Source organism: Barbatula barbatula (genome assembly GCF_947034865.1).
Source record: "Barbatula barbatula genome assembly, chromosome: 15".
Lineage (NCBI taxonomy): Eukaryota > Metazoa > Chordata > Actinopteri > Cypriniformes > Nemacheilidae > Barbatula > Barbatula barbatula.
In genome coordinates this window covers 11,692,243-11,715,572 of record NC_136778.1, presented here as the reverse complement: position 1 = coordinate 11,715,572, position 23,330 = coordinate 11,692,243, and the positions used below count along the sequence as shown (strand labels likewise).

The window sequence follows — 23,330 nt, the reverse complement described above, 5'->3', positions numbered from 1 at the left end:
TATGTCTATGCATTAGTACACTGTGTGTAAACAAGAGTAACCAAAACATTAAAACAAAAAATATATCACAAATATATTTGCAGAGTAAATAAACTGTGCTATCTCCTTTCCAATGTCTTACAACTCTTCAGGGATGTCTTCTTATATACCTCAAAGAAAGGATGACCACTTTTCAACGGATCACAGCCTTATATAACATTTTACAGAATCTACATAATATCACCTATATCGCTGCACCTTTAAGAGACACAAATACCCATACACCCCTTTTCTTTTTCTTTATCTTCTGTAATCCATATAAATTTGCATATCCTGTAGTTGTAAAACCAGAAACACGCTTAATGTTTAACTTTGGTATCCCAGGGTAATGCAAAGGCGGTGCTACTGGAATTTCAACTTTAACTATATTTAAACAAACTATGCTTAAAAAGAACTGGTAAAAAGTGCAGATACACTGTATCTTGTAACAGAGGAGCCCTCACTGTGTTTTTTTTATAAAAAAATGTATTATTGGCTACCACAAAATCTAACTCTTACAGAAACCTGTTGATATTATTAGACTCAACGCAAACCATGATTTGGCAAGATTCAAATATCTTTACAATAGTGACACAATACCAGAGAGTCAAACCTGTACCCTCTCAAGAAATGAGGGGGTTGCGCCCTCTGGTGTCCATATAATAAAACTATAACATTCTGTCTAACGGCTTATACTTACATGCAATTAACCAAATGCTGCTTTAATATACAAAAGAAAGAGTATATAGTGTGGTCTGGGGCTTATTATAATTATAATTATTACGGTTATTATTAGTAATAATATTAGTAATAATACATTTAGGCACGGTTTCATTGACACAGTTTATCTTAAGCAAGGACTATGCCTCAGTTGAATTAAGTTACGTCGCTTATATAAGGACACATTAGAAGAATACACTACTGGTGTGCATCTCGAGACAAATCAATGGCACTGATATGTTTTGAGATATTTTATATGTTTTAAGATATTTCTGGGCAAGTGACATTCAGTTAAGACAGGGCAAACATTCATTTTAGTCTGGGACTAGCCTTAAACCTGGTCTGTGAAACCAGGCTTTAATATTTTTTTGCCAGAGTGACTACTTTTCAGGGAAGGTTCATTTGTCTTTGCAAAGATACATACCACTGGTGTTGCTCAGGCATTGTGACATTTAAAAATGTTTTGGTCAACAGTAACCTGCAGGAAAGAATTCACCCAACATATTATTCTTTTTAAGTTAACTTTAGTTTAAAACCACCAAACAACTACAATAAATACTATATACAATAAAGTAGGACTTTACATATGATTATATTTCATACACATCTCCCTAAACAGTTCTGAAAATAAATGATGCGTTATAATAATTCCAGTGTCTTACTGCCAGTAACAAGTACACTTAAACAAGTAATTAAATGGACAACAGTGCCACCTACTGACAAAGACCATATGCATTCAACATCTAACATTACTTACCTGCGTTTAAAAAAGCATCTTAAATTTCTTTGCCGTTTCAAATGGTCATTCACGTTGTTTTTCTTACATCCTTTAATCATTTACTTAAAAAAGTACCAATGAAATCTAAATCATTTCACCGCCTAATTTAAATTATGGTGTTAAGATGTCTTGTTCTTAAAATATAGATATTTTACATAGAAAGTATAAACAAACAGAGAGCAATTCTTGACCACATGATACATTATTAAATCTCATTTATTGAAATATAAATCTTCTTAATGTACATAGTCATAATGCATTTCATAGCAAAAGGATAACATCTGTTAAGGGAATAACTGCCTAGAATTACACATATTGTACCAAAGAATATACTTCATACCTCTCCTGTTTTTATCTCTTCCAAAAACATTCAATCTACTGTCTCTTTAAATTTACACCATCTTTTCAGCACAGACAAAACGTAGAATGTCCACACACAGCTGAAGAAAGAAACGCTAGATTAAAATATTTAGAATAAAGAGTATTAAAAAGTGCAATAGTTTTTTTCTCCTCATGATTGTGCCCATGGAATATAGCACAGCAGAGGGTAAAGATTGAGGAGAGGCGGGTTAAAGGCAGTGATATGCTGAATTTATGATATACAATGATACACATTTACAATGAACATTGATGTATAACATCAACGTTAAAAAAATAAAAATATTGTGTCCAAGACGCTTCAAGGGTACAGGATTTTCATTGTGGTTTTGCTTTAGGGGTGATCTTCACAAGCCAATAAATGATAAAGCCTGCCAAGACATGATTATCTCTGGGTAAATGCCTATAAATCCTATAAATCCAAAAAGAAGGTAAAACCTGCCCCAGACTCTGGGGGGGGAAACATAAGCCAAAAGCACTTGCATAGTCTAGTATACTAGTTTGCAGAAAACTTCACTGAATATAAAAAAAGTAATTTCTTCTAGTTATCTCAAATCATTTCTGTGGTACAAGCTTTGAAAACTATAAGAGCGCAAAAGATGACACAACAGTTGATAAGCCGCTTCACAAAATGTCAACAAATGATATTGATAACAAAATTATACAACAAAGATATCCATTCCAGCTTATTCTAGTCATTGTATTAAGGATGGTGACTTCATAATGTTGTAATGAATCATAAGAGCTCTTGCTAGAGTCATTTTCACAGGATAACATATTGCTGCACACTGTACAAATGTAAGATTGTAACATTAGCATAGCTTAGAAAACCAGACTGACACATACGTTATGAAAACAGAAAGCTCTGGTTCATCTACCGTATGGACAGTTAGGTAAAACCTTTGGCCTTAAACGATGACATAAATAACATCTTGCAAAGGTTGCAGTCACAAAAATGACTTGCAAGTCAGCACACACCTGCCATTTACTTCATTTATGTTTACGAAATTTCTTCCTACCCAACCCAAAATTCACAAATAATATATACATATCTAAAGAGTAAAAAAATAAAATTCACACTGTCACACACAGACATTGACCATACATGAACCGATCATACATTAAAACTATTTGCATATCCTGCAAAACTGTGATAGCGAGGAAAGAAAAACCAAACATGGATCGTGTTTTTCCCAGTTGTCCAGCCCCGCGAGATCTGTCTGTAGTAAATGTAAGTAGTGGTTCTTTTGTAGCTCAGATGGGAGGAAGAAGTTGACCCACTCACGTATTTGATCTGCTAATTGCTGATCTGAATGCCCGTCACAACAAAGTTCCATACAAACCACTCACACGCACATAAACATATTTCAAACATACAGAAATATATCCTCCACTTTCCCTCCTCGTTGGTCGTTTAGCTTCATTAGAGTCCCCATCAAGAGTGCTCCTATACTCTTGCATACACTGCTCAGTCCTCCAGACCTCTAGAGGGCGGTGTGTAATCCAAAAAACAAAAAGCTCAATGACATTCACACAGCAACGTTTTTTCCTGAAGGCTCCAAGACAGTGAGGTGAAGGAAAATAAAGGGACGAATGCATTGAAATATCAGTTGACTTGGAGGCTCCTGGAAAACGCAACTGTCTGTGGAGGTATAGCTCTCTTTACATCTTTCTCTTACAGGAAACTGTCCTCTACCAGGTCTCCTGAGTCCAAGCACATCTCATCCAGCAAGGTGATGTCCTCCAGGGTCTCTCCCTCACGCTTGGTCATCGAGCTGCTGGAGCCCGTCTCAATGGCACTTTCCTCTGATGTCTGTGAGCTACAGAAAGATTCAGAATTCAGTGATGCAAAAACTACAAACTTATTATAAAAAATCCTGGTTTTATGTTGCCAAAGCAACTTTGACATCTTCTGAAAAGTAATCTGATTGTATTTTTAAGCCTTGAGTCTCATAAATAGTCAGCAAGACAAAACATTTATGATAATAACATAAATATATGGAAATTATAGTTACGTTTTCCATTATTAATATTCAGCAAGAAAATTCATTCATACAATTATATGAGTTGTTATTTATTAGAAATAATATATTTCAGTTTATTTTGTGCATTCTTTTCTGATGCCTCCTGGAACTAAGGTTTTTTTTGTTTATGAAGAAATTTGAGGCATCTTTGAGAATCAACAGCTTTTTGTGGTTTCTGCATAAACTCAATTTAGAGAACTCATCAATCAAATGTACAAATAAATAACAGTATGTATAGATAAAATAAAATAAAATTTTATGTTTTGTCCTTTTTTATCATAATTACAGCCTTTATAGGGTCAATATAACCCCAAACATTAAATCACTGCTAAGATTCACTCATAACAGGCGGGTAAAAATACAAAATATGTAATAATATTTCATATCCATTAATATATATTCACAATATTACTGGTATATAATAAAGAGTTAATATATTAACTCTCGTGATTGCATTATGTTATTCAAACCTTGTTTTTCGAACCTTAGGGTTCTCCTTGTCCAAGCATTTTTTAAACATTTGTTTTACTTTCCTTTATTATATAATGATGGTTAAAAGTCATGTTAAAATATCAATCCTAAAAAAATCAATCCTTTGAATTGATAATCATTTTTACATTTATAGTTTTCTGTAAATCACATTTCACATTTCATATATTCAATAATAATTTAATTAATGTTGTATAAAATATGAACATTGCTCCTGATGTTAATTATGAAAAATAAAATTAAGGCTTCACGTGAGACTGGAGACCACTGGTGTATAGTCATATTACTCATCACAAATGATGTCTGGTTAAGACACAACTTGGAAAATACTGGAATATTGAAACATTTGATTAATATACACACTATTAACTGGAATATACCTGTGTCGATTCCTCTTGCCATATTCTTCGTCTGACAACGGTTCAAGGTCTGGCAAAGGAATAATGTAACCGCTGTCAGAACTGAGCCTCTGTTCATCGAAACCACTCTCGCGATGTTTTAGTTTGCCCTGGTTTTTGTAGAGAGCACCCATGTACTCATCATCATTGTCGACGCATTGCACTCGGGTCACTGCAGGATGATCGCTCTTCAGGAAGTCACAATTCACACGTTCATAGCTCTGCATACCAATAAAAATCACAACACAAAAAGATCAGCTAAAGCATTACGCGTGGCATATACGTTCCACGGTGTCTCTTACAGTGCATCATTGAGGTTTAATCACTTCTGGTGGTTGCACTTTGGTTTCATCCTAGGTGATCATAAACACAGCTCACCCCGAAGTTCTGCCCCATTGCTGCAAAACGCTCTGTTACTTGAGGCTTTGGAGGCACATTAAGAACCGCATTTCCTACCACACCCCTGCCTAAGGTGCTATAACTAGAGCTAGTTATGGCCTGTGCCATGTGTCTCAGGGAAACAGTTTTTTGAAGTAGCATGTGCGGTGTCTGTTTAATAGAGCAATTACGGCTAGCTGGCGGACGTTAACTGTAAGCTACAGGTCATTAGCACTGCTGGGTTTTGCTTTTGCCGGGGAGTTAGCCAGCTGGAACCCCGGTGCGCTAAGCTCTCTTAGCGGTCTGGCAGTGTTGGCAGTGAAGACGTACACGTAGACGAGGCCTCAAAGCCCACAGTGACACACTGCATTTAAGCTAAAGGAAGTGGGAAGCCATTTCCATTGGGCCCATTCATTATGGCACAGAAGAAGAGCAAGAGCGAAGGAGGACAGGAAAAACAAGATGGAATCTTCTACTCAAATTTATTTTGCATTTATAGGTGTCTCTACCCTTAAGGCTCCTTTCGGTATACCTTGATCAAAAGAAATCAGAAGAAAGTCTTGGAAACGAAACCACGATTGAAGGAGAAATTGCTAAGAATCATTGTCACACAAATATCTAAATGTTTTACGAACATAATTTGTTTACATGATCGCAATTTGTAAACTATGACTTAAAGTCAAGGTTTTTATTTAGAAGGGTTTCAAATCAATTACCAAACAAAATCTACAAACCACGAAAAAAGACCAACAGAAGATATTAAAATTAGTAAACAGAAAGAGCCGAAACTAAAATAAGTTAAAATGTCTTTACCCTCTTATATCCAGAGGGCAGCAGGGAGGCCACTGTCTCACTCAGGCCGTGGAAGGACGGTCTCTTCTCTGGTTCACTGTTCCAGCATTTCATCATAAGCTCAAAGCTAAAAAAAATGTAACCACACATCAGTCAGACATCGACAACCCAACACATCCAAAAAGCAATTTTAAGGTAAGTTTGAGCGTACACATGATCAGAAGCGTGTTCAGGTTTTGTCATTCGGTATCCGCTCTTGATCTTGTTGTAGAAGCTGGAATCCACAACCATACCAGGATAAGGAGTCCCACCTACAGCAGCAAGGCAAATGTATTGAGCATAATAATATACATTTATGTATTATAAATAATAAAATGAAATAAATCTATAAATGTAATTAATAAATTTATCATTTTTGTGCCTAATAAAACTTTATTATAAATAATAAAATAAGATGAAAAATGAAAAGAGTACAAAACAAAAATTCTTCAAAACAAAAACAAAATACATTTACAGTGAAATGAAACATACCAAGAGAAAAGATCTCCCACAATAAGATGCCGTAAGACCAGACGTCACTCAATGTAGTGTACATGTTATCAAAAATACTCTCCGGAGCCATCCACTTCACTGGAAGGAAGGTCTGTGAATGTGGAGTATTATTAAGCGCATTATTGGTATTACAATTATTTATTATTATGTATACTCACACAGAGCCTCAAATCCTTTTTAACAGACTACTCATGATAAAAAGTGGACTCTATTTAAATTCCATCACACACATTATAAGAGACGGCACTTACACTTCCTTTGGAGACATAATTGTTGTCATGCATGATGTCTCTGGCCAGCCCAAAGTCACATATCTTCACTATCTTGCCTTGAGACAGCAGGACATTGCGTGCAGCCAAGTCTCTGTGCACACACTGTAAGAAAGAGAGACAGAATAAAGAGATTGAGAGTGTGTTACAGAGAGGTTAATTTCTGTTTTAGATGATATTAAAATAACTTTAGTTCTATTTGAAGTGGTCAAACGTATTATCCTGTAACTATTTTTCCTCATTGAAACCATGTTTTCATGCTATATTCCCTTCTTTCCCACTCTTTCTTCAGCGGTGGCCAAAAAAACCCATCTCTGTGAAATGAAATTCGGTAAACCCTCTGTTACTATGGTCTAAACATAACATTGTAATAAATTCCTGCTGTTTTCTCATGTAACAACATTGTAATAACACTGTAGCACCATTGTAATAACATTATCTTAATTTTTTTAACTGCTTGGCTTTTCTCCTGAAAGTGTTCAGCCTACACGAAACCAAGGAAGTTCTCTCAATCTCAATATAGCTCTCAATCTTTTATGTTTAAACTGTACAGCCACAAGACCTAGGCGACCATTTTCTCAAACACAGAACCCGTCATTAGATCACCTACTCTGCAAGGACATCCAGAATCACCCAGGAGCTTTAAAGCTATCTAAATGTTATGTCTGGACAGATGATGCAGAACTTCATGTATGGGCGAGATCAAAGTGTTATGAAGGGAATGTTTACGAACTTGATGGATGCTAATCCTGCAATTACATTTAGAGAGAGAGACAGACGGGCTTAAACTTACATTCTTAGAGGCCAAGAACTCCATCCCTCGAGCCACCTGATAGGTGAAACTGAGAAGATCCAACGTTGACAGACCTTCATTGGTGTCATCTGAGAGCAGGTTCTCCACTTCATTCTCTGTTGTTCACACACAAGCACAAAATCTGAGTATGTTTCTCATCCATAGAAATCGATTGTTGCATATGGATTTGAAGTCTCAGCAATGGTAGGTAGATATGCATTAAGAAGTCTATACTACAATTACCCTCTATAATTGTAGGGTGCTCAGAATGCAGTCAAATGGGTGGACCACTCTGCAAGCAAAACATCTAAGTGTATGTATGTGTGTTTTAAAACTACCAGTCAAGCCAAACCAGACCACTGAAGGCCAAACCAAAGGTGCAGTAAACACATTTTTATATCTAGTGACCATAACCTTTTATGTAGTGCTCTAAAACTGACAAAAAATAGGTACATGAAAAAACATTCCTACAACTGCGAGCTGTTTCTCATGAAGCCATGCAATAGGTTTGTGTGAGGACATGACGGTGTGCAACTAATGACATAATTACTTCAATATTTGGTAAACTACACCTCCAAGAATGATAAAACAGAACAGGGAAAACAATGTTTGTCATTTCGTTTACCATCGAACTGTCTTTGAGAGGGCGGATGGTCATAATCAGATCTCTGGATGGACGAGTATTTCGAGGCTTCGCTCATTTCCAGCATGGGGACGTATTGCATTGTGTCAGCCTGCTTCATGTCCATATAATCACCTTTCCCCTCGAACGACAGGATGACATAGCTGCACACACACATAAACACACACATGAAGAAACAATGACCCCCAGGGGAGAGCATCATGACTAAGACCGTGTAATGCATGTGTGACATTACTCTCAAAGGAAAACTCTCCTGTCCTATCTGTCATTTCGGCTATGCTTAAAATCATGATTTCATTTCATAGTACGTCATCATAAAGATCTATTGTGGTATTACTTTAGAGTACAATGTGAGTAGGCTATAAGTGACTTAGATGCAAGTTAACTTATGTAATAGGTTTGTGGGGACCTAATTTAATATCCTATAATATTCCATATTATGTATTTAACTCATCTTCAGGGCATCCAAGATGTATTGTAGGTGACATTCTTTCTTTCGTAAGACCCTGGTGATTCAGGACCATTCTGAGACTATGGATTACATTTTATAAGGGTGTAAATGATGTTTAGTTTCTTCTACAGCCTGATAAATTTATTTGATAAGATCTCAATATGTCATAGATATTGTGTTGTTTGTGTTGCAGATATATCTGCTTTTGTAACTTGCATTTTATAAATCAACATGTTTTCAGCAAAATGAAAATATAATCACCCACATCTTGCATGACCTGAGGGTGAGTAAATAAACAGAAGTGGATTTTTAATTTATATGGAATCTTAAAAACACTGAACACAGAAATCAATAATTACTCAACTAGTAACTAGTAATATTTTACTAGTAACACAACTAGTAAAATATTAAATTAATATTGTGATGTGCTGGGTTGATTTAAAGGGATAGTGCACACATAAATGAAAATACTGTCTTGAGTTACTGTTCCAAACCTGTATACATTTCTTTGTTTGGTTGAACACAAAGAAAGATATTTGGACGAATGCTTGAAACCAAACAGTTCTTGGAACCCATTGACTACCATAGTAGGAAAAATGACAATGGAAGTCAAAAGTGCCCCAGAACTGTTTGCTGTCCTACATTCTTCAAAATGTCTTATTTTTTTATCATCAGAACTAAGACATTTATACAGATTTGGAACAACTGGAAGGTGAGTAAATTATGACAGAATTTAAACTCTTTGGTGAATTTGCAAAATGAAAATTGGCTTCAGAGTGTTTGAGAAGGTTGCTCATGTTACTGAAAATATTTACAAACATGCTGTTTGTATGATGCTGTGCAGTAGTTTGTTATTCTGTGTATTTGCTGACCTCCTGCTGCTCTCGTCGGCTGGGTTGATGCCAAAGATGTCTAGATCTTTTTTGCCCTTTTCTGTGTTGCCGCTGAGAAACCCATCCCTGTTCTTATGAAGGTAGTTCACCAGGTCTCCGTAGAAACAATACTCCGTGATAATGTAGATTGGTCCTGAAATATTGAAAACAAGAACGGCCATAAGATGAAGAGTCTCATCAGAGACTTGTAAAAAATCTTAAAGCAGGAGTTTAACATTACATCACTCCTCCTATTAAAAACCACACAATAAAAAACCACAAACCAAAAAGACACCACCCTATAGAGTCTCAGTGTTTGTGTGTATTTTCACCTGATTTGGTGCATGCTCCCAGCAGGTTGACAATGTTAAGGTGAGGGCCCAGATGGGTCATGATTTTCAGCTCTGACATCAACGCCTGTTTCTCACTAGTGCGGGCCGTTGCTGAGAAAGCAGAGAACCAATAAAATTAACCAAGTAATGAATTATCCATTTAGTGAATTTAGTGAAAACTAAATTAGCTTTTTTGCTTTTCCTCGATCATGCTTGCTTGTGAATAATAGCCTGTTATATATCTTAAAACCAAAACTACTTGTTAAAACTAATTTAAACTGGTTTCAACTCACGTTTTAGCATTTTCACAGCCACTTTCATTACAGGTTGAGAACGACTCAGTCCATAAGCGGTGCCTTCCACCACCTTTCCAAATGCTCCTGAGCCGAGGACACGACCTGCAATGCAAACACACAGACGCAAACTCATTTGCATGCAACCAGAGGACCACAGAAAAGCGTAAGAGATTATGCAAACACAAAGTGCTTTCAGTAACTTTCAGTATCACCGCAAGTGGTTTCCTGTTAGTGCAAGACTTTTAGTGTTTGAGTGAAAAAAGATCAAACGCTATACAGTTACCCCAGAAAACGCTTACACAAATACAATCTGCACAGTAGGTTGTGATGTCTGATTAGGAATGGCCCACAACAAGACCACAATGCAGTGTCACTTTCACATGACAGGCTGACTCACCGAGAACAAGCCCATCCCGGGGAAACTCCCAACGGGAGTCGTAGGGAAGCTGCATGGGATCGACATAGATGTACTCGTGACCGTCGGGGCTGACGGACTCGATGACCCGCCATCTGATCTCATAACGTGGTTTCTGTAAAGCATAAAGAGAGTTATTGTGAGTGAGTGAGTGAGTGAGTGAGTGAGTGAGTGAGTGAGTGAGTGAGTGAGTGAGTGAGTGAGTGAGTGAGTGAGTGAGTGAGTGAGTAAATGGATGGATGGATGGATGGATGGATGGATGAAGGAATAAGTACCTGTTTCCAGATAATGACCAGCACAATGAGTGAGATGATGACAATGACCAGGAGCACCAGAACCGCAGCGGCCACAGTAAGCTCCGAATGTGGACCTGAACACACCATGAGCAGCAGTGAGGAGTAGGAGGGTGGAAGATGAACATTATGATACAACATAACATGTGTCTAGTCTTCTATAATGAAAGATTCCACAAAAAAGCTCTTTCCCTATAGTATGTATATCAGGTTGCTTTACTAGCCAACCTATGTGTATTTATATAATGAGGTCACGTTAAAAGGTTTAATGACTTCACAGTCCGATTTGTTTGGTTTGAAATGTTTCACATAAATCATAATAACTGTCTAGGTTTTGTACAGCACGTTTGACACATCACTCTCATATGCCTTATTAATCAATTTCCCAGTGTGAGCAATTCATTATGTTTTAAGTCAAACCCTGCCAACAGAAACTAAGGTAAACACATATGGATTTGTTTCTAAACGCACTGGACGGCACACCTGTGGAATCTATTTCAGAAAAACTAGACTGGCAAAAACGAGTGGTTTGCAAAATGAGACTAACAGATGTAAGGACTGATGTTAAAGTTAGATGTAATGTGTGTAAAGCACTACAAGCACACAAATCACAATACAGAGAAAGGCATACGTTTCTGACTGTTCCTGACACTAGCTAACAGGCAGGGCTGGGGAGTAACAAAACACATGTAACTTGGTTACGAATTTAAAATACAAGATTTGAGAAACTGTATTTCATTAAAGTAACTTTTAACAAAGGGATTACTTGGAATTTTTAATTCATTTAAACATTAGAATAAACTGTAACAGCCAATTCATGTAAACAGTAATCTGTGATTCTCTGAATAAACTACAGATATGCTCAGAAGGATTCATACCCTTTGCTGAAAATGCAAAGTTGATAGACACTACATATACTATTATTTAGTCCTGTCCTGAATAAGTGTGATAGTTGTTTGTGAGTTTCTTGTTTAAGAATGTTTTTAGGTAATTACTGACTTTTTCTCACAATTGGAAGTTTATAACTCATAATTCTGAATTATTTTCTTAGAATTGTGGAATATAATGTCCAATGAGGGAAAACTGATGTTGTTTAAAAGAAGCAGAGGAAAGACAAGTCCTGTGTTTGGTGATCCTTTTGTTTTACGTACCTTATTAGTATTCCAAAGTATTCTAAAGTATTTCGATTAATGGCTGGAATACACTACAAGACTTTTAAAATCTGAACAGATTTTTTTTAAATAGACATCATACAATTGCAGACCTTTCGAAAGTTTTAGCTATAAACACACTAACTGATCAAATCTGCAGTCTGGCACACACTTTCTGCAACAAATCCAGACTGAAAATCTGGACAGATTCTCTGCTAAAGTCTTGAAGTGCATTTTAGCCTTGAATGACAAAATGTTACAAAAACGAAATACGTTACAGATTACTTTTGAAATAATGTATTTTGTAATCTGTAGCCTTCCCTGTCCTGCTAATGGGGAAGTCAACAATCAAAACATAACCTCAAAGCAGACCTTCCGTAGGGCTCAAAATTCATCCTTAAATAAACTGTACACCTGTGATTCAAATGAGTTTCAAATCAGCTCCTGCCTTTGTTTACACTGTCAACTCAGGGAACACGGTGAGACTAAAAGATGTGAATGAATGTCCTAAACTGACTTGTTTACAAAATCCATTATTTGAGGTTAAAGCAGGGGTCTTACCATTTGACACCAGCTTCACTTCCCGTGCAACGACGCCCATGTCATTCCTGGCAAGACAGCGCACGGCAATAGTGCTTTCGAGATGGCCGAAGATGACCTGACTGGCAATGTTGTTGTTATCTATTTTCAATTCCACCTTGATGTCTGTGGAGTTGTTCTGAAGTGGGAACCATTGGGAGGAATCGTTGGCACAGCTGTTGGGTTATTACAGAGGTTAGAATAGTGAGATTGTGATATCATTAGTTTGACTTGACATTTAAACTGCTTGTGTCCTCTACAATATTTGGGACTGCTTTCACAGAAAAAGAAAGTTAGTAAGAGATATTAGAAAGACAGATATGCAGAACAAGATGGAAATCTGCTTACTGTTTAATGTTTTTGCAGATCAACCAGTCGACTTCAGGGACGGGTGAACCCCGGGCAGTACACAGCACAGCCTGACCTGCAGCTGAGCCATGGTGGATATCCATCAGGTCCAGAATCACAGGGGCAACTTTAAGAGGAAACAGAAAAACATTAATCACAAATATGAAATACACCGATTTTACTTTTTAAAAATGAAGAATACATTTCATGTTTTATTGCTTGGTGACTTAATGTATAAGATAAATACTTTATATCATATAACTGTATTTATCAACACTGCGTCTATGAAGTTCAAATGGCTAAATATAAAACACTGAAGAGAAAAGGATAGTAAAACATTAAATTGGACTTTCTAAGGTAAATAAAATAGAAACCATTGCAACTCTTAAGGCAAAAACGTGTTTACAATATTATCAAATATGTAGAATTCAAACTATTATAATCATTATTTATAATATGATTGATATTTTCAATACTGGTACATTTTGACATCTTTATTTTTTTTGCCTTACTTCAAACTTGTTTTGTACAATACCCCATGTGTGAAAATGCATCTCGCATGTAACTACAAAATGTTCAAAAAAGATCCTCCAGTTGACACCAAGAAAAACATAAACAAATGTACGTAAAAGAGTGATGATAGAAGATGTAGAGATGCACCAAGACAAACAGACGGCAAGCAAGCAGAGGCAAAGCCAACACATGCAAATGAACGTAAACAAGCAAATATCCGAGTCAGCCTGCAGGGGAAGAAGTATGTCTCACCTTTAACCTGAAGGTAGAAACTGTGGCTGGTTGTCATGTCGCCTGTTTGCGCTTTGATAGTGTAGTTCCCGCTGTCTTCTGATCTGACTCTAATCAACGTCAACACGCTCTGGTAACTGAACATGCAACACAAAAGTTTTAACTAAACACATTGAAGAGGATTTTGATGCAGTGAGAGGAAAGGTGAGATTGTAGATTCCAGTGGTAGCGACTTTGAATTATGCCACAACATTCAGAAGAGTTTGGTAGGAGGAAAGTCACGGTCACCTGGTCTCGCCGGTTTTCACAAGACTGGTGCTGATCTCCGCAGCGACGTTTCCCAGAACGGTGCCGTCTTTTATCCATGTCACTTTGGGGGCGGGTAACGACTTTATGCTAATCCTGAACTCTGGCACCTCATCCAGCATAACGGTCTGCACTGGACCAAACGATGGACCAATGAAGACAAACTCACGCTCTGCAACCAAAGAACCATTAGGGTTAGCCTTCACACATCAGTCACGGAAATGGATGCATATTACTCTGTGAAGTATTCAGTGTCTGTACCATAGACGGTGATGGTAAGCTCTTTGGTTTGGCTGTCATTGCTTGAAATGTCAGTGATGGAGCAGGCATAGACTCCACTGTCCTTAACTGAGGCGTTAGTCAGGGTCAGTGTATAGTGGATCTCAAGATCTTTCCTATTCTCCTTCACTGTCTTTGACCCACGATCCGCCTAAGGAAGAATAAGAAAGGGATAGTTCAGCCAAAATGCATCCTTTATTCACCCTCTTGTCATTTCAAACCTGTGAAACACTTTTTCTGCAGAACACAAAAGAAGATATTTTGAAGAATGTCGGTAACCGAATGTCGGTGCTATCCATTGACTATTCCATACAATAGAAGTGAATGGGTACCACCATTGTTCAGTTACCAACATTTTTCAAAATATCTTCTTTTCCCTCCAGAATTGGTCCGTATAATCCAATGAACAAAAATTTTATCTTAGAAAATTTATTTTTTGAGCTATCTAACTCACCAGTTTTCCAGGGTACTTCCAGTGGTCCTCCAACATCTCACTGCCTCTGGCTACACAATCGACGGTGATGGTTTCACCCACCAGCAGAGCTTTCTTCTCTGCCTTCAGCTCAACCCTCAGCTCAGGGCCCACTGAGAGAACATAATAAGAAGTGAACACTCGTTCCTGCCTCCAGCTATTAAAATCTCTAACTCAAAGTATATGCAGATGGTTTGTGCAATATGTGATGGCTGGGGTCATGTGAATGTATTGATAATATATTCTATTTACATTGTAGTGATGGAATGCATAAAAAGCACTTCTTTATAATTTGTATGTGTGTTCCATGGGAATCGAATCTCACCTGCCCAACCATGAACAATGTACTCTATACTGTCATGCTCCTGTCCATTGATGAGAGCCCTGCAGGCATACGTCCCGGCACTGAAGAGGCCAACAAATCCTCTCTTGCTGTCATAGACACTGGACAGGACTTGACCAGTCTCTTGGTGAACCAGAAAGACGCTGGTGCTGGGATCGGTCACAAGGCAAGGGATTTCCATTTCGTCGTGAATCGACATGACGTGGAGATCATAAAAGTTGATGGTTGGGACAAACGGTGTATTTGGATCTGCATGTTATCGGACCGAAGCGAAGTGGTCAGTACACATTAAGATGTAAAATGGCCAAAACTCTTTTGAAGATCACTTCATTACCTGGCACATAAATGTAGATGGTACTCTTGTCTCCCTCCGTGTCAGTGGTGTTGTAAGAGCAAGAGTACTCTCCAGTGTGGCCGGCTGTCGCGTTTTCAACAGACAATGTGGAGATATAGAGTCCTTTCTTTTCAGTATGTGTCTCATCGTGAAGTTCAATGGGGCTTTGCCAGGTGAGCTTCGCCTGACCTCGACACGTAAGTCGGAAGGTGGAGTGGAGAGACACCTCCATGGTATCTCTCCGGGGCCACATTACAGGAGCGAGAAGAGACTGTGGTAACACTGGAGTTACATCTGAAAAAAAACAATGATGTGTACATTACCAATATGACTTTACATGAGCATGTCCATTTTGATACTGTATATCCTATTGTTTTAGATATGAGTTTATAAAATATTGCAGCCTTGAACTAACCTTCTACCAACAATTTGAATGAAAAATTTGAAGTCTTGGAGCCAATAGACGCAACGATTTCATAAATGCCACTGTCTTCCTCTGTTGGATGGCGGAGAACCAGAATGTTCTCATACCTTGGTGACAAAGGGACAGATCAGCAAAAACGGAAAACAAAGAAAATATATTCTCTTATATTTCTTATATTAACTGTCAATATATAAAATTGTGTAATCATTTAAAAAAGAATAATAAATAATGTGCATTGTTCATTATACATTATATGTATTGAATAATTCATAAGGAATTGCCACTTTGCATATATTGAAAATATAAGTACTTATTAAAATAATATGGAAATGTAATATTAATAAACTGCCTTAGATTTTCCATAGATTCCGACATTTTGGTTTGCTTTCATAAGAGAAGTAAGAAAAAAATGTAAGATTGTTTTATGTCATTTGAATGTGCTATGTCCATAAACATTAGCAACAATGCTGTAAACTTCTACCTGAGGCCATTCAGATGTGTAGTCTTTGAGGTGATGTATCTGTTATCCAACGGATGCCCATCTTTGAACCACATTACCTTTGGCTCGGGGTCAGAGTCAATGTAAATAGTGAACTCTTTTTCATCCAGAAGCGAGGCAGTCTCTAGTGGCCCAATGCCATTGGATATAACTTCCACAAATAAGCTATCTGAAGAGAAAAATCAAGAAAAGAACGTAAAACATTGATTGATTGTCTACCACATCTGTTCATTTCGTTATCAGTTTTTTTCTTTCACTGGTTTTAATGGTTAAAGCAGAAGTGTGTAAGGTTGAGGCACATACCGTGGACTGTGACACCCAAATTGACAGACTTGGTTTGTTCAGTGAATTGGTTTGTAACAGTGCACTCATAGAGTCCACTGTCTGCCACAGAGGCTTTCGGGATATTGAGGATATACTGGACTTTGTCTGGGAAAACAAACTTCATACTAACTGCATCTTTGGCCTGAATGGAGAGCGAGATGGAGAGAGTAATAAAAAGCTGTGTTAGATATAGAAACACTTTGGATATGAAATCCCTTAAAAACACATGCTGAAAAAATACATAGCTTGAATAGACTGTGAGTTGCTTTTGATACACGTATTAACCAACTGCTTAAATGTAAAAGTCCAACAAACAATTTTTGTCCAAACACACATGTGCCTTCACAAGATCGCAGTGGTGAGAAACAACCATCTGTCTTGAACGCTCAAAGGACATGTTTGTCACAGGTCAAATACACAGTAAATTAGTGTCACTCCTTTCCTTTGAGCTTTCTTTACTTCGAAAGCTAATGTTTTTACAGCATTTAATGCAGTATCAAAATAAATAAATAAAAAGGAAAAATAAAGACTCGCCTGTTCAAGTGGATGCAGCCACTGTTGGTGGAAAGCCTCTCCAGGTGGAGTCTCACAGGTGAGGTTAAAAGCATCTCCCTCTGTAAAAACCTCCATATTGGCCCTCAAGTGAATGCTAAAATCCTGCTGTTCATCTTCATCTTCATCTTCATCCAACAAAATCATTCAAAAAATAAACAGTGTTGCAATTAAAGTCACAGATCTGAATTCAATTGAAAACAAACTAATATTTGCAATGCCAACGTTTTCCTGTTTATGTCTGTACTAAAACTATATTTATCCTCTGTCTTTCTAAGTATGATGTTTTGCATTTGATGAAATCGAATGCTTATATTTCGATCTGACAGTTGGTGAAAAACAATCCACATTACAGGTTGAACAGCCTTAACATGCAAATTAACATGCAGGTGACCTATCAGTTTAATGATCGTATGCTTAGATTGCTTACTGGTCTCTTCTGGCACATTATAAACGATGCTCTGCACGGCTTTCCCATTGACTCTCGTCTCACAGGCGTAGGGACCTGGTGCCAAAATGCTGAAAAAACCCAATCTGGGGTCATACATAGCAGAAACCTCATCACCGTTCTGCAGGTTTCTGAGAATCACGTGAGAATGTGGATTTGTAGCGCGACAGGGGATAATACCATCCATATCTTCCGCCTCAACGGAGGAAACAAATGCCACCTCAGGATCTTTGGAGAGAAGCAGGACAAAAGTATTTTTTAAGCACATTTTCTGTTGCCTCTCTATTGCATTTACATGGCATGCTATAGAAAGTGACGCACAGTCCATTTATGCTATATATTTAATGTACTCAATAAAATACAAATTCTACCGATTTCCATTACAGGTAACATTAGGAACCATTGTAAAATGTTTACAGCTATTTAAAATAAACTGTTATAAAATATCTTGATGCAGTTTTAATCTGCCAGATAACATCCCACCATAGAACTAAACCAATTACACTATAAAAAATAATTTAAGATGAATGAACAAAATCAGAACCTGCAAGTTGGTTCAACTTAAAGGAATAGTTCAACTTCAAAATTAAAAGTCTGTTATCATTTACCCAGTTTAAACCTGTGTGATTTTCTTTCTTATGCAAAACACAAAAGGAAATATTTTGAAAATGTTGGTAACCAAAATCCCTTGGTCCCCAGTGACTTCTATTGTATGGCCACAAAAGTAATGCAAGTCAATGAGGACCAAGAGTTTTCTGTTACATTTCTGTTGTCTACAACATTTCTCAAAACATCATCTTATTGTGTTCTGCAGAAGAAAGAAATCTATGCAGGTTTAAAACGACAAAAGGGGGTGTATATAATGACAGATTTTTCCATTTGAAAATGAACTATTCCTTAAAAAATTACAATGAAACTATTGCAAACCATTTTTACAGTGTAAAGATCTAACGAGACCATTACAGTTTCCATTGCAATAGATATAATTCCCATCATACATAACAAATCCATAAAAATGTATTTGATGGTTATACTGTCTTTTTTCAGAAAGATGTGTTTCCTAAGATTCAAACCCATGACCCTTGCAAGCTACAGGAACTCTATTAACATTCCATTGTCAAAGTAAAAATTTACCTAGAACAAAAATGTAGATTTCCAGAGGGTTTTCATGTTGATCCTCATATAAGCAGGTATAGTAACGTGTGTTATCGACCGAAGCGTGAGTGATCACCAGAGTGCTGTGATATATTCCGGAGTGCAACTTTACATTATCCGGTAATGGCTCAGCCCAAGTAACCGTTTTATCTCCAGTGCAAGTGATGTTGAATTCAGATTGAGGTTTCAGTATGAATTCTGTTTCATCTGAATTCAAAGTCAGCCATGCTTTTGAAACATCTAAAGTAAAATACAACACGCTTTATTAAATAATCAATTAAATAAAATAAAAAGGTTCTTTGTTTCTGCACAATAATCACATACCTGTGAATACTCCTAGTAAGACAATCCCAAGAACGAGATGTGTCTCTAGAATTCCCATGGTCCCTTGAATCGTGCTCAGCTATGAGGGCAAAAAACATTTCATTATTAGGCTATATGACATGAAATGAAGGACAAGTCAGTCATTTTCTGAAACGGAAAAACTGTTACAGGCAATTTTCTGTCAGTTCCATGTTTAATGGTTTTGATCTGTAGATAGGCTAGTAATCCGTTTAAAAAATGAACCCCAGTTCAGTAAATCTCAGGTAGTCTGAAGAGACTATAAAATCATTGGCAGCAAAACGTTTTGGAAAAAATCGGCGCTAAGACTGCTAAAGATCTTTAAAGACGGTGGACGCTGTTCAATCAGTACTGACGCCAGCATCTTTGTCAGGGGACAGCTTGGATTATTTGGTTTAGTTTTTTTGTTACCACTAGGGGGAGACCAAACACAATTTTCCCGATGCAGACAGACCACCGCAGGCATTAGTCAATAACTTTTTTAGTCAAAAGTCAAGTTTTATTGTAGTTTTAAATAAGGGAAATACTAAAGCTATTAGTTGTAATTACTATTTGAATTTGTAATGCTTTAAACGTTTCCGTAACCCAGTTTATTTACTTAAAAGAGACTTTTTACAGTTTATTTACCAATTTTAAATTTATTTGGAAAGGTCTATCTTATTTTTGTCTGGATAAATATAAAACAAATTGATAGACGGAATAGGCTACACCCAAGCTGAATATGCCTTTGGTTAAAACGCTGCTAAATTATTTAAATATTTAAACGCCGGAATATTGACCCTATTGTGTCTGAATAAGATCGCAGGACAATCTTCGTTAGGTCACTGGTTAGCGCTTGTCGTGTTTCTATCAGACATTCCGCGCGTCTTTGTTTTATCTCTGTCTGCCTGATCGCCGGACCCCTGGGTTCCATCAACGCTCCAGCAGACAGTCCGTCCCATTTAACTTGAAGTGGTCAGCTCAGCGAATGCCAAGCCAAATTATAGCCTACTGATTAGCTACGATTATATGTGGGGACATCTGATAAATAGCCAACATGTAGTTTAACTTATTTTAGGGCATGTCTGAGTTGGCTTGCAAGAGAGATGTGCAAGCTTAATGGTACCAGTCTACTTCAAAGTGTTGTTCGAACTTAGTGAAAAAAGCCGTAATATCTGTTTTTACAGCCCGTTTGCTCATCTCAGACCTCTCGGGGTAATTATGCCTGGTGAATCCGGGGGGTGTTGCGTAAATCAGCCTGACTTTTTTTGTTTCGCAGTTTATCTATTATTAGTATAGATTTATCACAATTTAAAAAATGAGAATTTAAAATATGTCCAAAGGTTCTTATCGCCGTCTTTTGACGACTCGTTCCAATGAGCGCGCAACTTCTCCGCTCAACTCCACAGGCGCCCAAACGAATGCGCAACTGGCTGCCAAACACAACCGATCGGGCGCGCTTGACACTTTCGGGCAACAGCTGAACGAGTGTCCTCCAACACACTTTTTCTTCAAGCAAACGTATATGTGAAATGCGATTTCCACGGGAATAGAAATTGGTCTAAAGATAGATAGGTTAGATGGAGAGATGAAGCATATGGGCGCAGCAGAGAAAAAGATCCAAGACCCATGTAAATGAAAAAAAGTAGTATTTGTTGGTAAATCTGATTTCTTTGTTGCGCAGTCCGACGTTTGAGCAACAGTCCGTCAGCTTTTGATTTACGAGTCCACAGTACCTAAAGTGCATTAAGTTAATCCAGATGTGCGAGAACTTTTCCCCATTGAGAATGTTGGTTCAGCGTGCCCCTATTCGCATAATTGACTCTGTCTCGAACGGAGAAGGCTGCAAAAAGTTTTTCCACGAACTCCAAAACGACGCTTTTCAATCACACCACGTCCTGCAACATAATCCACCGTGGTATTCCAGCAAGGTCCGTGAGCATCTCATTCAAATATTGAGGGAAAACAGAATCCCGTCTGAAATGTGTTTGCCATTAGATGCCACTCGACGGGATGAGACACCCCCAGCTGCGCGACTCCGCAGTAAAATCCAGCACAACCCGGGCTTTTACTTTTCAGATGAAATTAGGGTTCCAAGGGGGGAAACGTAATCCTTGATGCAAAGTTGCCAAAAAAAACAAATTGGGAAAAATCCTTTTCCAACACGAGAACGAATTGTGTATTGTGAGCGTTGCAAAAAGATTTTATGTTAGAAATCCACGTAAGGTAATTTTGAGTCGAACTTAAAAATGTCTCAGAAATAGTCAAATGAAAAAAAAACGAATTTAATAATTGGATAACTGGCCAAATATAAATGAAAGACAAGTTAATTCAATTAAACCTTGAGTTTCTTTAACCCTGAATGTTTGCAATTACACTCAATGGTTCAAAGGTTTTAGAGCGTCTCAAGGAGCTTTGCTAAACGAAGACAAAAAAGGAACAAATTAAATTAACTAAACCAATTTACTCATACAATACCTTTTTAAATCCTTTAGTTTTTTCCTTTTGATAAAAGAACAGCCAAAATTGAATGGCAAAGCTCTTGTAAAATACTCCAGTCACCCCAAGGGTCCTTAGTTGTAAAGCAGTAGTAATCCTATCTCTTGTGCTGCGCTCCTCCGTCCTGCTCCACGGCCGCTCACACAAATGCGCCTCTGCAATAGCAACTTGTAATTGATTCAATGCTACAGTCCATCCTTCCCAGAGAACTAATCATCTGGCTCAAAGTAAATAACTCTCAGGAAACTGCCCCTCCTCTCTCCCTCTGCCCCAGGCGTCCATTTCAAAATAAGAGTCCGTGTTTTCACACCGCAGATCCAGAGAGGAATCGGATTTCTCCGTGCTCTGCAGTTTTGAAGGAGGTGCATGAAAAAAAGTTGCGAAAAGCACCATATGTTTTTTGTAAGTGTAAGAGGGGCCCTTTTTGAATAAAGGGATCTTTTGTGGGGACAATGAAGTCAAGTGACCCATTAAACGTGTTTTTATACAGGTCTAGGTAGGCTATACAAAGCTATAAAAAGGAAAATGCACAGATTACAATCAGCAACTCAAATTACTTTGTTTTCACGCTTTTCATGTTTAGCTATAAGGTGGTTTCCCTCTATGATTTAGGTGGAGGTAGGCTAGGAGTGCTCCAGATTTCTCGCTTTTCTTTTCATGCATAGTTATATGTGCTCTGCATATACACTGCAAAACGTTTATTTCTTAAGTTTCTGTTTAATTTATAATCTTAATTCTCATATTCACTATCCATAAAACAACTTTATTCATAAAACGTGATTAATGCCTGATCTTTAAAAGATAAAAAGATTGAATTCAAGTGTATTGTGTGACAGGCGTGCAGTAACTTTGCAGGACGCGCGTCAAGATTTGCGCAGGGGGCGCTCTAACATAAGAAACTCTTTTTTCATTTGCGGTCCCTTTCCTCTCTCTGTGTGTTTTAATAAAACATAACATTGTAGACATTGCGAAGTATTTCATATAAAACATACATAATGTTGGGCGCTTATTTTGTGGATAATATGAAAGTGTGATTTTTCCACTTTAAATCAGAACTCTCCTCTCTTCAGCCATTCTATAAGAAATAGCAGCCTGCATATAATGGCTCATTATGAATTAGGTCTAAACGTGTCCCTGCACACGGTGATTCACAGTTTTTTGGGCAGATGACTGACCCGGTATGTGGTAAGCGAAGCCCCGGGGCAGACTTGGCCCCCATATAGCCCTCTCCGTTCATCCTGCAGCAGATCCAAAGGAGCCCGCCTTGCAGCACCCTCGCAGAGAAACACGCATCTCCAGTTGCTCAGCACAATTATTTCCACATGTTCGTGCCGCTCGACCGCTCAAAAGAACGGAGTTCCTTGTTCGGAAAACAAAGGACTTTAATCTCTGAGACTAAAGCTGGTCGATGCCTTCAAACAACGCGGGTACCTTGGTACAATTGAAACGCACTGAATTGAGCGAACGTGCATTACGCAGCTCTTATTCGACTTTTTGGCATAGATTTATATTGGGGCATATAAAGTAGACTTCCGTGATAATCAAGATTCATACAGTTAGTGACTGTAGTAGAGAAAGTCCTTCGCATCCCGTAAGTGTTCACCCTTGCGTTCTGTGTTTGGTCACTGATCACTTAAAAAAGCACCAACTTTATATTTGTT

General features: G+C 37.7%; 1 protein-coding gene across 2 annotated transcripts; it reads right to left on the bottom strand.

Annotated features, from left to right (window-relative positions):
• Nucleotides 1-1,704: 1,704 nt before the first annotated feature.
• On the bottom strand, nt 1,705-21,850 carry pdgfra (platelet-derived growth factor receptor, alpha polypeptide). 2 transcript variants are annotated; one of them, XM_079475460.1, is made up of 29 exons: nt 21,649-21,850; nt 19,174-19,252; nt 18,829-19,089; nt 17,677-17,922; nt 17,229-17,374; nt 16,674-16,836; nt 16,353-16,539; nt 15,863-15,978; nt 15,448-15,741; nt 15,096-15,362; nt 14,753-14,883; nt 14,281-14,449; nt 14,002-14,191; nt 13,735-13,850; nt 12,970-13,096; nt 12,604-12,797; nt 10,874-10,968; nt 10,581-10,713; nt 10,181-10,285; nt 9,888-9,998; nt 9,556-9,709; nt 8,215-8,375; nt 7,590-7,705; nt 6,779-6,901; nt 6,507-6,618; nt 6,187-6,286; nt 5,997-6,102; nt 4,788-5,026; nt 1,705-3,714 (listed from the first exon to the last, which is right to left on the bottom strand). In XM_079475460.1, exons 2-29 carry the CDS (start codon nt 19,229-19,231, stop codon nt 3,570-3,572), a joined length of 4,365 nt encoding a protein of 1,454 aa, XP_079331586.1. In that variant the 5' UTR covers nt 19,232-19,252; nt 21,649-21,850; the 3' UTR covers nt 1,705-3,569. The 2 variants fall into 2 exon arrangements, with proteins under 2 accessions (XP_079331586.1, XP_079331585.1); XM_079475459.1 differs by having other exon boundaries at nt 17,229-17,368.
• Between the last annotated feature and the right edge of the window lie 1,480 nt (nt 21,851-23,330).

Excerpts from the sequence above, each read along its gene's own strand:
- pdgfra (XM_079475460.1), bottom strand. The coding sequence starts at position 19,231 with ATGGGAATTCTAGAGACACATCTCGTTCTTGGGATTGTCTTACTAGGA. Across the intron at positions 17,375-17,676 it reads TAATGTGCCAGAAGAGACCA|ATGAAGATGAAGATGAACAG; the intron begins GTAAGCAATCTA and ends TGTTGGATGAAG. Across the intron at positions 13,097-13,734 it reads TTTCTACCTTCAGGTTAAAG|TTGCCCCTGTGATTCTGGAC; the intron begins GTGAGACATACT and ends TTCCTCTTAAAG.